This window comes from Ornithodoros turicata, unplaced genomic scaffold (assembly GCF_037126465.1).
Source record: "Ornithodoros turicata isolate Travis unplaced genomic scaffold, ASM3712646v1 Chromosome78, whole genome shotgun sequence".
In the NCBI taxonomy this organism is placed as follows: Eukaryota; Metazoa; Arthropoda; class Arachnida; order Ixodida; family Argasidae; genus Ornithodoros; species Ornithodoros turicata.
The window spans coordinates 579,379-593,386 of NW_026999392.1; the positions used below are offsets into that span (position 1 = coordinate 579,379).

Here is a 14,008-nt window from a genome sequence, read left to right on the forward strand (position 1 = left end):
CAAATATATAAATGTGCAAGGAACAACCTCAGCAGCAGATATTTAAAACATACATTTCATCCTATCGCAATAAAGTGGCATTAATTTACTGCGCCACCAGAAAGTAATGTAAATTTGAGCAACCTTGAAACCGTATTAAAGGAGCATGAAAGTGACCTTTGACATGACTCAAAACCCTGCTTCTATCTGTGAAGCTGTCCACAAGGAGTCGCGGAATCATCACGCAAAAACCAGCTCCCGTGGCATAGTGGTTAGAGTGATCGCTTTCCACGCCGAGACTGGGAGGTGACACGGGTTCAAATCCTGTCACCGGCTGTGCTGTCTGAGGTTTTCCCTGGGTTTTCCGAAGACTTTCCAGACGAATGTCAGCACAGTTCCCCTTGAAGTCGGCCCAGGACGCATACTAACCCCCCTGTCCCCCACTCCTTCCTGCTGTCCTCTCTTCATCTGTCCATGTCTATACGCCGCTCATAGCCACAGTTGCTTCGCGGCGCTAACACGGAATTTAAAAAAAAAAAAATCATCACGCAAAATATTTTCGTTCTGCGACTTATCGTCACCGCACAATAAAATTTACCAAAGACAGTCTGTGAAAGCAGTCTCGTACGAGAAACTGCCCAGGGCCTTCTGTTTTTTCTTCTTGGCTTACGCTCCGCTTATAATTGCTTGAGCTGTGCCGGAGTCCTGTGATACGTCACGTCATCTTCTGCTTCGCCGATGCGCTCTTTGGATGTGGAGAGGTTTTTTTTAATGTGTGCTGAACAGAGCCTTGCGCATGCTCTGTAGGTTACTGCGCTCATCGTTTTTTCACAGGAGCCATTGCAGCGAAAAACAAATATTTTTGGGGTCACTTCCATGCTTCTTTAAAATTGTGCATGCAAACGACATTTTCAATGCCCTGTTTGCGTGGATCTCTCAAGGTAGCTGTGTTGTCAGAGTGGGGTGACTCGCGATACGTGGGAATTTTGTGACACACAAAGGAAAGGGTTGGGAAAGAAGAATTTCATATTTGGATAGTGTTGGCCTCATGATCAAAAATTTGGAAATGATTGATCAGCAGTTTGTTGTTCCCTACCTACATACTGTTACATTGTAAAAACGGCGATAAAACCTGAGACACTGAACCAGAAAAAGACAACACTACACATTCTGTTACGTGTTGATCCCGCGCAATTGTCCGAGATACCTCTTTTAACCAACGTCGGGAATTTCTACCTACTTCTCAAGATGTATAGCGTACATGGAAGGAAGCTCTGCTCTGCCAGCGTCATCTCAGTGCATCCCAGCAACACTCTCTGACGGACTCAGGTCGGTTGGGCTTCAGATGTTCGGAGGACAGTTGGGTTTCATTTCAGAATGCCAGGACCAGGGGGCTAGGGGGGGGGGGGGGGCTCGAGCCCCCCCTACCTGCCACGGACCAACCCACGGAAATCGTGCAAATCCGAGGAGAAAATAATATATGGGGGGGACCACTGTGACGATCGCGAAAGTTCTTACAGTTCATGGCGTCTATATCTAAACAGCACTCTTGAATGGTTTTCAAAGTATGAGCTTTTCAAAATCCTTCCAATCTCGTGACACCACCTCATTGGTCATGACAGCCTATATACATCTAATTGTATTGTGAACGTCCAAATCAATTATTCTCGTTCTTTTTTTTTTCAACCGCATTTTGCGGTGTGCACATGTATGCGTGTGTTGTCGCACCTAGGATCAGCGGGAAGGGGGGGGGGGGGGGGGGCAAGTTTTCGTATCGAGCCCCCATACCTTGGAGGTGTGGCTATGCCACTGGCCAGGACCGGGATGGCCCAAAAAATAGCGTACCATCATATTCAGGTGTCTTGGGAATAGCAGTTACTTCCTTTTCCGGGAAACCCTTCGGACACTGTTTCAGTGTCCGAAGGGTATTGAATGACTTTGTGAAAATCCTGCGCAAGAACTGGGAGGCTGAAAAGCAATGTCGCCCTCACCAAAGCCACATGAATGGCTAGAAGGGAGCATTGATCACAGCCCCATCCTAAGCCAGAAAGATGTTGAATTGTAGGAAGTCATTGCTGCACTTTGCTTTCAAGGTGCTTAATGTGGCAAGCCCAGCGCAGGTCTGAGTCCAGGACCACACCAAGGAAGGAATCGGAATGTACAGGATCGAGCTTTTTTTGCACCAACCCAAAGAGGGAAATTTGTCAGAGCCCTGTGGGTGAAAGGGAGCTCACCGCACTTTTTGGGCGAAAGGTCCGTCTCTAGTCACGTGACCCCCGCATCACCAACGGGGTACAGTCTCAAAATAAAGTTGTTGCTTTTCCGGGTTCTCGTTGTGCGCTATACAGTGGACTCCCACTAGACGAGACTCGGTGAAACGTAAATTACAGATAGATGGAACAACCTTTGATTGGTTTCCTATATATGCAATAATATGCAATGAAACAGCTTGTTTTGTGTACTTAGAGTAAGCAGAACAAAGTGGAGGTACCAAGATACTGCCGAACCTGGAAGGCCATAGGCCTAAGACATGGTTTGTGAAATCCAATTAATCAATCAGTCGTACCATGTTCATGTGTCTTCATGAAGTCTGTCAAGAAACAGCCACATAAAGTGGTTTCGCTCGCGTGAATGTTGCGAATAATTTGGGTACATGATCGTGAGAGCAAATAAAAATAGAAACCGTGAAATTTGATATGCCAAAGTGATCACTGTCGTCATAGCAGGCTGCACATTGAATGAGGATTTGGATGATACTGACTGGCAAGATCTGAAACCTGGATGCGGATACGCACTGTGCCCGGCAGAACGGAAAGATAAACCTCATTCTAGACAATTGAGGTGTGCAGGAATTTTTTTCACAGTTTCTGGCATCTTGTAAAAAAAAAAGAAGAAAATCATAAAATGCAAAGAGAGCAGCCATCAATTCTTTTCCCTTGCTACCCACAGTAGTGGAAATTGATTCCCTTTAGCTAAAATTGTATTTCATGAAATCTGCATACTTTGCTTAAATGAAATTTCTGATAAATGGAACAATATTTTAATTCCCCTGGAATTCCACTTATTTTCCACTGTATTTTCTCTGTCATGTACTCAAATTTTGTGTTCCAAGAGGTCGGGCCAATAAGACGTGTCGCGAGTGGTCAGGGCAAGATATTGTGGATATATGATTGAGAGAGACACCCATTTGATCGGCCAATAGTTGCAGTAGATGATGCTTGTGCCACATGAGCGTGGTTGACTACAGCAAGCAGACGACAATGCTCTTCCCCCTTCAAGATACCCACAGTGCATTGTGGAGTGTGCTTGACTTTAGGGTGTGCGCAACTTCTTGTAATTGTTTTTATATTAAGCAAACACGGGCTTATTTAATGGCAAAATATTATAACAGGCATACTCTCGAAATCACAACTGTTAGGACTATGTTGCTATAAAGGGACAATAAAGGAGTAGGTGCTTGTCAGTCTCGTAGCCTACTGGAAGCAGGTGTATTCTGTACTCAATGTTCATTAGTTGGAATATACTTGGGTTGTACTTTAGTAACGATGCCGCGGCAGACGGATAGGTGTGGAATTAGCGTTTGGCGATTTTGGCACGTTGTCATTGTTGCCAGACGATATGAGTGCATACGGGCGAGTGGTCGGCGATCGGCTATATGTCGCATAGTCGTCTGCTATCCGATATAGTCGCACGAGACGCGTATTGGGTACGGAGAGGTTAATAATCGTCCCTTATCGGATGTAGTCGTACGAGAAGTGTTTTAGGTATGGTAGGGTTGCGTCGTTTTTGTTTAATATAACTTTTTATGTTGGAAGATTGAAATAAATGCTACAAATTCAAGTAAAAAGCAACACCTGGATGTGGAGGGAGTGCATCTTTTCCCAGGTTAATTAGGTACTGATGTCGAAGAGTGGGTCCATGTAGAATAAGCATCCGGCGTGACTGAGGTTAGGTTAGGTTAGGTGATTACGTATTGCACATGTCAAAGAGTGGGTCCATGTAGAACGAGGATCCGGGATGACTGAGGTTAGGTTAGGTTAGGTGATTACGTATTGCACATGTTGAAGAGTGGGTCCATGTAGAACGAGCATCCGGCGTGACTGAGGTTAGGTTAGGCCAAGTGAATACGTATTCCATGTGTCGGTGAGGCTGATGTAGACTGCATCCGACGTGACTGAGGTTAGGTTAGGTTAGGTGACTACGTATTGCACATGTCGAAGAGTGGGTCCATGTAGAATGAGCATCCGGCGTGACTGAGGTTAGGTTAGGTTAGGTGATTACGTATTGCACATGTTGAAGAGTGGGTCCAAGTAGAACGAGCATCCGGCGTGACTGAGGTTAGGTTAGGCTAGGTTAGGTGATTACGTATTCCATGTGTCGGTGGGGCTGATGTAGACTGTGCATCCGACGTGACTGAGGTTAGGTTAGGTTAGGTGACTACGTATTGCACATGTCGAAGAGTGGGTCCATGTAGAATGAGCATCCGGCGTGACTGAGGTCAGGTTAGGTTAGGTGATTACATATTGCACATGTTGAGGAGTGGGTCCATGTAGAACGAGCATCCGGCGTGACTGAGGTTAGGTTAGGCCAAGTGATTACGTATTCCATGTGTCGGTGGGGCTGATGTAGACTGTGCATCCGACGTGACTGAGGTTAGGTTAGGTTAGGTGACTACGTATTGCACATGTCGAAGAGTGGGTCCATGTAGAATGAGCATCCGGCGTGACTGAGGTCAGGTTAGGTTAGGTGATTACATATTGCACATGTTGAGGAGTGGGTCCATGTAGAACGAGCATCCGGCGTGACTGAGGTTAGGTTAGGCCAAGTGATTACGTATTCCATGTGTCGGTGGGGCTGATGTAGACTGTGCATCCGACGTGACTGAGGTTAGGTTAGGTTAGGTGACTACGTATTGCACATGTCGAAGAGTGGGTCCATGTAGAATGAGCATCCGGCGTGACTAAGGTTAGGTTAGGTTAGGTTAGGTGATTACGTATTGCACATGTTGAAGAGTGGGTCCATGTAGAATGAGCATCCGGCGTGACTGAGGTTAGGTTAGGCCAAGTGAATACGTATTCCATGTGTCGATGGGGCTGAAGTAGACTGTGCATCTGACGCGACTGAGGTTAGGTTAGCTCAAGTGAATACATATTCCATGTGTCGATGTGGCTGATGTAGACTGTGCATCCGACGTGACTGAGGTTAGGTTAGGCCAAGTGAATACGTATTCCATGTGTCGATGGGGCTGATGTAGACTGCATCCGACGTGACTGAGGTTAGGTTAGGCCAAGTGAATACATATTTCATGTGTTGATGGGGCTGATGTAGACTGTGCATCCGACGTGACTGAGGTTAGGTTAGCTCAAGTGAATACGTATTCCATGTGTCAATGCGGCTGATGTAGACTGCATCCGACGTGACTGAGGTTAGGTTAGGCCAAGTGAATACGTATTCCATGTGTTCATGGGGCTGACGTAGACTGTGCATCTGGGGTCACTGAGGTTAGGATAGGCCAGGATAATACGTGCTATTCCACATGTTGTGGAATGGTCAATGTAGAGTAGGTATACAGTTAGAGTATGCATTAAATAGGAATGAGCATATGTGTTGCCGAAGAGGGTCGTTGTAGTTGAAACGTATTTACAAATATATACATGCAGGTCCATGGAAAGCTTTAAGAGCCCTGTTGAGGACTGTAGAGACTCTTGATGTCGTTTAGCAGCCTTTCGAAAGGCTGCTCATTTTTGTTGCTACAGTCAGTCCTCCAAAGGTACTTACTGAGGTGGTGTGCCATGTTTTCACTTGTCACACCACCTCTGGCCAACCTATGCCGTAGTGGTCTCCACTGAGATTCAATGTGGTTGGTGGTCACGCCGGTGTCTGGGTCAACAAAGTTGTATGTGTGGTTGACCATCATGTGCTGGAAACCTTCTGCTGACAGACCGGCGTACCCCTTCCAGCAGTCAGTGTAAAGGGTTGTGCCCTTTTCGACGTGCTTGTCAATGAGGGCAAGGAGTGTCTCCTTGTCTCTTTTGTTTTGCAGGCATATTTCCAGGCACAGTTGTTTAGTGTCAACGTCAATCAGCCCCAGTATCCATGTCCCTTCGACGATACGGCCACGTTGGTATTTGCGACGACCAATTTTACATTCGTCGATTTCCACAACGTGGCCAGGACCGCCGATTTTCTGAGTTTGCACATTGGCCAGCGAGTCCGTGCAGACTTCTCGGCAGTACGAGTACCAGTCTGCAACGGTAGCTGACGATACACTTACCTCCGGAATCATGGAGGCCTCGTCGAGGGCCTGCTGAAAAGTCATTTTTTTGGCGAAACAGTACGTAAGAATCAGGACTTGTTCTGGTGCGAGTCTCATGTTCTCGAACCATGTTCCCACAGTAACAGACTGTGAGAACTGGGCATGGCCGTGACGACATCGGAATTGTCCGAATGTACGCTGCGACGGCTTCACGCTTAGTTCACGTCCGCAGCGGGGGCAGTTCATGTTGTTGGGTAGGAGATCTTTGGAGTGAATCCACGATACAGTTGTGTCGGTGTCCGTGAGCACACGGCCTAGCATGAACAGGTTCATTTTTCCACTCATTTCGCAAGTTCGCGTTTCAAAACGGCCGCTTATGTGTCGTCTGCTATGTTGTTTCGTATATTTTTAGCTTTTTTGTCTGCCAAATGTTTGTGTTGTCTGCCGTACGTTTATTAATTGCGTTCGAAATACACAAAAAAAGGCTGTAAAGTAATTAGGATTTCGTTTTGCATTTCTATTAATTTTCGTGTTCGTTGTTGGTGCCGCTGAAGTAGTCGGATGGTGGTAGAATATAGATAGCCGTAGTGCTCAGTTTCGAAAAAGTCATTTTCGTAAAACATATTTTAAAAGGTGCATATTTTTAACTAACTTTGGTTCGTAAATTCGGAGATTGTCTTAAAGTTACTAGGAAGATAGCGCATTTTTTGCTTTTCTTGTTTTTTCAGTTCGAAAAGGCCGCGGCATCGTTGCTGAAGTATATCCATTAGTCCATTCCTGCAATAAGTCCATAACGATTCTCGGCCGAAGCAGTAAAGCAAACGAGTCTCGCTGTTTTAACCTGTTGCAAACGAGAAAACGACGATCCAATGTTTCTTTTCAATCACAAACAACATTTGTGGAGTTGCAGCTGAAGAACAAAAGGCAACCGTGGTCATTTACTACTGCAAGGTGTTTTGATGCTTTCCCGTAAATAAATATTCTGTAAAGAAACATATTTTTGCCATCCTGCCAATGTGCGGTAAGACTTAGCAGGTAACAAGTCTCAGACTCAGCTAGTATATGCAATGCGAATGCCCTTATTCAGAGTGGCTCCCTTTAGTTCCAACTCTGATTTATTAACCTTATATTCACTTCCCTAAGAGTTTGAATTAACAAAACTACAATGTATATTCCATCACAACAGCCAAGTACGAGGGTCGTTCAAGTCAAACCGGGACTTTCTGTCTCCTGAGTGTACAAATGGCTCGCGCTACTTCTTTTTTGTCATTTTCACACGCGACAGGCCTCCGCATTCACCATGTGGTGGTCCAAAGTTTGTGCAAAACAGAAGACACGTGCTGGACGAGATGGCCGACAACGAGGTGAGCGCGCACAAAGAACAGCGAATTGTCATGAAGTTTCTCGTGAATGAAGGAGTAATGTCATCTGAAATTCACAGATGACTTCAGGCTCAGTATGGCCACGATACACTTAGCTGCAGCAAAACATTTGAGTGGTGCAAACGGTTCCGAGACGGGCGTCCATCAGTGCAGGACGATCCCGGTCGGGGCGGCTCAGAGCCCAGTGTCAGAGTTCCTGAGAACATCCAACTTGTGGAGCACCTGATCCTTAAGGACCGACGGATAACATTCTCGAACTGGCTCGAAAGACGGGCCTTTGTGTGGGAACGTTGAACACTATCATTCATGAACACCTCCAGTTTCGGAAAGCCGGGCCTCATCACCAAAGGGGTTCCCCTCCTACAGGACAATGCATGCCCGCATACCGCCCATCTCACGACACGCACCTTATAGGAACTTGGCTGGGAGTTGCTGCCACATCCCCCTTACAGTCCAGACCTTGCCCCCAGCGATTTCCATCTCTTCAGGCGACTGAAGGCGTTCCTTGGGGGCCGCCACTTCAGCTGCGACGACAAGGTCAAGAATGCGGTCCGATCATGGCTACTACGCGCCGGTAAGGATTTCTACGCTGCTGGCATTCGAGCCCTCGTGAACCGCTGGGAAAAAGTGTACTAGTGCCCCCCCCCAGCTGGAGATTACGTTGAAAAATAAAACTAATTTCTCGCCTGTAAGTTCATTTTACTTTTGCAAAAAATGAAAAGTCCCGGTTTGACTTGAATACCCCTCGTATGTAACAAAAACAATTATGAAGCCCAAGGAAGAAGGGAATGCGGAGGTACAAACGAAAGACACACGGAACCGAAAGGGAATGAAATAGTGGTCTCAGGTACTCATGGATCATGCTCAGGAAACTAGGTTCTCTCAGTTTCCTACTGATACGTTACAATTTGCAAACAAAAATATCAAAGTGAACTGATACATCCAGTTGCTGACTTCCTTATATTTTCCTAATCCTGTACATGCAGTTTCATTGCAGGAAGTGCTTGCAAAATACTCACCATAGTGGAGAGGTGTCTGTCCTTCCAAATCCTGCATTTTCAGACAAAACACTGCAGTCAGACACGGATGATATTGAGAACATTGCATGCTCAGTGTTCTTCATTTCCGGGTTCTATGATTTTTCAAATTCGGGAGGCAAAAATTGGGTGCTATTTGCGCACGAGAATTCTGGGAGAAATCGGGCGATTTCTCTTTGATATGTCATTGGGGAATTTTCGGATGAAACGAAAGACATACGAAACAAGCCACATCTGTGAAACTGGGACGAGAAACAAGAATCTTGGTATTTCCGTTTGGACAGCTGTATTCAAACACTTGTCTGAGCTTCACAAAAGCTCATCTTTGACTCCTGCAGGAGGGGAACATAAAAGGAGGACAAATAGGTTTTCAGAAATAGCTCTCCTTGCTGATATTATGATACACTTTTACGACAGTCTACCTAGAACGACAAGCTGAAGGACTGCAAGGATTTCGGATTGGTATTGGGTTTGACCCGAATTCTTGAAAACTTGTTCCGGGGAGAACTATCGCGAAAAATCGGGTTTAACCCGAAAACAAAGAACCCTACTCATGTTCTATCTGTTCGGTTGACTTGCCTGTTTGTTCACATCAGCACCTGCCTCCAATAGCAGAAGGGCCGCCTCTTGCATACCTCGGTCACAGGCCCAATGAAGTAGTGTCATACCCTGAAAAATAATATTTAGTCTATTTTTCTCCCTCCATTTCTTTTCTGAAATATTTCTTTTGGCTCAGTAGCACACAGAAATGCCCAATCTAGACCCACGGGAATGTACAACATTAGTTTTACAGTTTTCACTGGCTCGATCTGCCCGAGGCACTTGCAGAAAAAAACAAACAAAAGGAAACTCATTTTTTTACAATGCTTCGGGGGCTCTGCTGGGGGTGTCTCTGGTGAGTCCTTTGTTTTCTTTTTGTTGCTGCCCATCATTTCTTGATCCATTTGCAACATTGTACAACAATACGGTCTCGGCACGGTCAGGCATTCGCAGGGACAGCGAGAGAAATTATGGGCCTCGGAAATGACTCTGGGTGAGACCTGCCTGGGCCCCCATATTCCAGTTGGGTGGGCCCCTGAAGAGGCCCAGGGGCTCCATCTCAGGCTGCCCCCTTCTTGATGGCCCTCGCGTTGGCAGTTATGTTGTCCAACACAGTTTAAAAAAAAAACAAAAAAAAACTGTGTACCTAGGACGGCCAGGGACGGGGTATCCTAGGTTATCGCAAAAACCCACGAAGGAGTTTTGGCGATGCGACATCACCATCGTACAATTGAACATTGAATATCGTAGGTCCTAGACACTCAGACTCCTGCTCCACGATGGAGTGACACCCGGTATAGTGCATTGCAGAACTAGTAGTACCAACAAATGTCTGCTTAAGAGCTATTACTATTGGCATAGCTCATTGTAAAACTTGTTGTTTAGGAAGAAGACAAAAACAAATTGGCCATCGGAGGCTTCAGAACCATAGAGCGTCATGTCTGCCATGCCACATGGTCTGTTAGAGTACCTTGTGCTTTGTCCGTCAGACTTGATGAGAGAGACTCCAGCTGGTTAGAAAACCAGAGCATGAGACTTTGTCCATGAAGATCCTTCGTATCTTTCCAGGATACTGTTGCTGTAGTCTGCAAAGCAAATGTACAGGTGCTCCTTTAAAGTGGACGTGTCTCCAGGGAAATTGTTGAGAATCAACTCGCCGTTCGTCGATATCCACTCATCCTGTTCGAGAGCAATGCTTTCTGGATGGGACCGTACTGTCACAATAATCTCTCCTTCTGACATTCTGACTTGGTTCAGAAACCCGTTGACCCAAGCGTCCTTTCGAGCCTTCTGCTGGGACTGCAACCTTTCAGAAATATGTCGAGGACATTTTGGAAGAACTTGGTCCATGCAGTCACATTGCAGTACTGGACATTCCTGCTGCTGTGCACATCGTCCTCATGGGTTGATGCAATCAAGCTGCCCAGGTACATCTCTGAACCACTTCTTGGCGGCTCTTCTGAAAATAATCTGCGTGAATAATGCATCCCTGAGCCTGTCGCAGTTTTGTGCTCGTCTTGCACGGGACTCCTTGAGCTCTCTGGATTCACGCCCTCCAGTCTCTGTTTCTCAGCATCGCTTCAGACACAAGGGGGCCTGCTATCCCAGTGTGAGGCCACGTCCATCTGCCCGCTGGGAAACTCTTTAGACTCTCGGGAAAGTCCGCTTGGACTTCTGGCACTTTCCTCACTGACGACGAAATCTTCCAACACCGAGAACATCGGTGTATCACTATCGTCGCGCTTTGTTGAGTCTGATGGAAGCCACTCGGAGAGGTTCATGGTAGTGAACTGATCACCTTTGTATTCAGACAGATTTCTGGAGAGTTGAGTCAACATTAGAGATATAAACGTTGTTCCATTTTTTTTCCCGAAAAATTTGAAAAAATGGAAACAAACGTGGTTACCGCCGAGTTGAAGCATTGCCGGCCAAACCACAGCATACAATGAGGTAGAAGCTTTAGTAGCGTTCGTCCTCTAGGCATAAATGCGGAGCAGAGCATCCCATGAGACTGCTGTCTACTCAGCTATATGTAATTAGAACAACCTGTCCACCCTGACCAGAACTCTGACATTATGTGAATGCGTTGGCAATCGCTTGGAGCGGCCAGATGGAGCTCTAAGTTGGTGTTTGTTGGCGGAATGAAGGCACCTAAGGCACTGTTGGCAGGAAAATTTACATTTTTCAATATTATCGCCTGGAAATTTTGGACTATTTTTCCGGAGACGAGGAAAAAAAAACGAAAACAAAAGTTTTTATTCCCAAAATTTGTTTTTTTTTCCGTGGCTTCACGTGGCAACCATGTCTTCCACGTTTGCTCCACTTTCTTCAACGATATCAGTGCTGTCGAGGTTCAAGTCCTGCTCAACTTTGTTGTGTGAGCTTCAAGTTTCAACAGCTCATCTTCATCTTTCGGCAAACATGATGTCTCATCATCGAGTGCAGCGTTGCTCATTTCCTCTTGAATCTCTCCAGGCTTTGCAGCAAAACGTGACTCTTCAGGGCTGCTGCCATCATAGCTTGATCGCATCACAACTGTGTTGGAGCCTACGATCTCTGCAGAGTGAATTGTCTTGTCTCCAAGGTCAAGCTTGCTCCCAGTATCCAAATGTTTTAAAACAGTCGAGCTATAGTCTCGAGAACTATTTAGGAAGGACGGTCCTCTGCCAGCTGTTTTTGACCCAAACATAGGAAGCTCCATCATATGTGGCGGACACACCATGTTGCAGTCTCCATGACTGACTAAGACCGCTCAGGCTCGTACCATGAGGGCGATGTGGTATTCAAGGTATCGATCGCAAGACTGACATTCGTTCTCAAGCAGGCCTCAATTTACGAGAGCTTGGATAGCTTCATTCAATTCAGTCAATCTTGCAACTTTCAATTCCAAAAACGCATTCATCGGTCTCAGCTGGGAGGTATCCAATGGGGTTACAGTCAGTAAAGTCATTTTATCATTGATGTTGCTCACAACTGTCCCACGACAAGTAGCACATACCCTCTCCAGCTCTCCTAAATCATCCATTCTGATGCCGTCCAGTCCAGTTCAATACAGCTTTCGTCCGTAATTCTTGCGCAACTCCGGTTTCCCAGGCTTTGGAACCAAATGTGCAAGAATATAAAGAAGGGGTCGGTATAGTGAACAATGGACAACGTTTAGTGGTAAACAAATTGGAAGTGAAGCGGACAGTCCTTTAGACTTTTTCCTTAACACTTGGAATCAGTTCAGAACTCTATTCTTGACCTGCTTTCACCATTTCTCTACCACTTTGTGAGGATCAACTTGGCTTGAACTACAGTTGAAAATGTAGATGAACCTCGAGATTAATCTGCCTGGCACTACAGGACCCTTGAGATGGAGTCTTGTTGTCTGGGGTTCCTTAGGTTGTACCTGAAAACGTATTGTTTCCCATTCTGACCTTGAGTTATGTAGAAAGCACTCAAATATATGGATGCTTTAAGTGCTTGAGCAAATGCTCCTCTAACTGGCCTCCGACTGTTGATGATCCGTGCCTAATTTCAATGTGACGAGTGTCTGTAAATGACAGACAGACACCTTTATCTAGTGAAAGGGAACATCCTTTTACTTTTAGCAGGATTAGCTGGGCACAGCAGGTGACACGCAGGTCCAGTCTCGTTACCAGAACACAAAGATCTGCCCACCTGCTGTGCCCAGCCACGTTGTATTCCACGTGACTAGACAACTGTTCCATTCTTAGGGAATTTGCATGCATTTGCAGTTTCTCTGAGGGATCCTCAGCCAGCAACCCTACATTCATCGCACAGTAGAGCAATGAACAAGGCCTGAGATAGACCTGTGTTGCATGGCAAATGGCCTAGGAGGTCTCAGAATGTGAGAGCAACAATGCCATTGATTCTCCTCCAACTGTTTCGGCAAAAAATTATGTGGCATCACTCATATGACATCACAGCAAATGATACTTGAGTGAACAGGAGGGATTTATAGGGGATTTATAGGAATCACGCAGTACTTGCTTATCTGAACAAGGTCAAAATCTGGACTGGTTGGATATTCATTCTTAAAAGTGATAAAATTCCTAGTGCTGCAGTCATCCTCTGTCCCCTGGGGATATTATCGCTTTTAATAATTGCTTATCCGACTAGAGCAACGTCTTCTCAACATCTCGATTGCATTGTCCACAAACAATTAAATCCCAAGCCAATCTTCCACAAGCTTCTCTAGTGCTAAACCAGTGACAGTCCTAACCGACCGCTTTGAGGGCAGATGGCAAAAGGTGCCCGCATTAAAGTGCTTGCAACACATTATCCCAGGCTACTCCAGATAAATGTGAAAGATGGTTCTTTGCCCCCATGTGAAGCTGCATTCCAAGTTTTAAGTGGAGAGAGTAAGAACAGCATAAAAACTGGATACCGAAACCCACCCAGTTCTGACATGAAAGCACGCATCACTGCCAGTGAAGCAGCAACAGAGGGGTCATGTGCTTGTGGCTACCAATGGGAGCCCTGATACCTCTGACATCTGTGCCTTACTCAGGCATCTCACCAAGTACGACACATTGAATGATGATTATTTTTTGCTCAGTACTACCCTAGAGTGCAGCACAATGTGTCCATGATGTAATGAACTACATCAATCCAAGTCGCCACTGGGATGGATGTAATGGAAAGCTGTTGAATGGCAACCTGAGCAATTCGTTCTTTGCAAAGAACTTATTAAGCTTCAATCCTAACTACTTGAGTGTCTGTGAAGCAAAACCACTGCTACAGGCTCCTAATGTGCCACTGGTGTCCATTTCTTCTTGTCTGAACTGCTTTCAAGGAATGCCTCCTCC

At 45.9% G+C, this 14,008-nt stretch overlaps 2 protein-coding genes across 3 annotated transcripts in view; both read right to left on the reverse strand.

Annotated features, from left to right (window-relative positions):
- Window positions 1-14,008, reverse strand: part of LOC135374572 (acyl-CoA-binding domain-containing protein 6-like) — a 29,768-nt gene that overhangs the window by 255 nt on the left and 15,505 nt on the right. Inside the window, exons 6-7 of one of the 2 annotated variants that reach the window (XM_064607517.1) lie at window positions 9,234-9,323; window positions 8,637-8,667 (exon numbers count right to left, since the gene is read on the reverse strand). In XM_064607517.1, coding sequence (XP_064463587.1) covers window positions 8,637-8,667; window positions 9,234-9,323 — 121 coding nt within the window. Of the gene's footprint in view, window positions 1-8,636; window positions 8,668-9,232; window positions 9,324-14,008 lie in introns of those variants that run through there. The other variant, XR_010416967.1, reaches the window with a different exon arrangement.
- Window positions 14-8,624, reverse strand: LOC135374571 (uncharacterized). The gene has a single exon (XM_064607516.1). It carries the CDS (start codon window positions 6,578-6,580, stop codon window positions 5,654-5,656), a length of 927 nt encoding a protein of 308 aa, XP_064463586.1. The 5' UTR covers window positions 6,581-8,624; the 3' UTR covers window positions 14-5,653.

Excerpts from the sequence above, each read along its gene's own strand:
- LOC135374571 (XM_064607516.1), bottom strand. The coding sequence starts at position 6,580 with ATGAGTGGAAAAATGAACCTGTTCATGCTAGGCCGTGTGCTCACGGAC.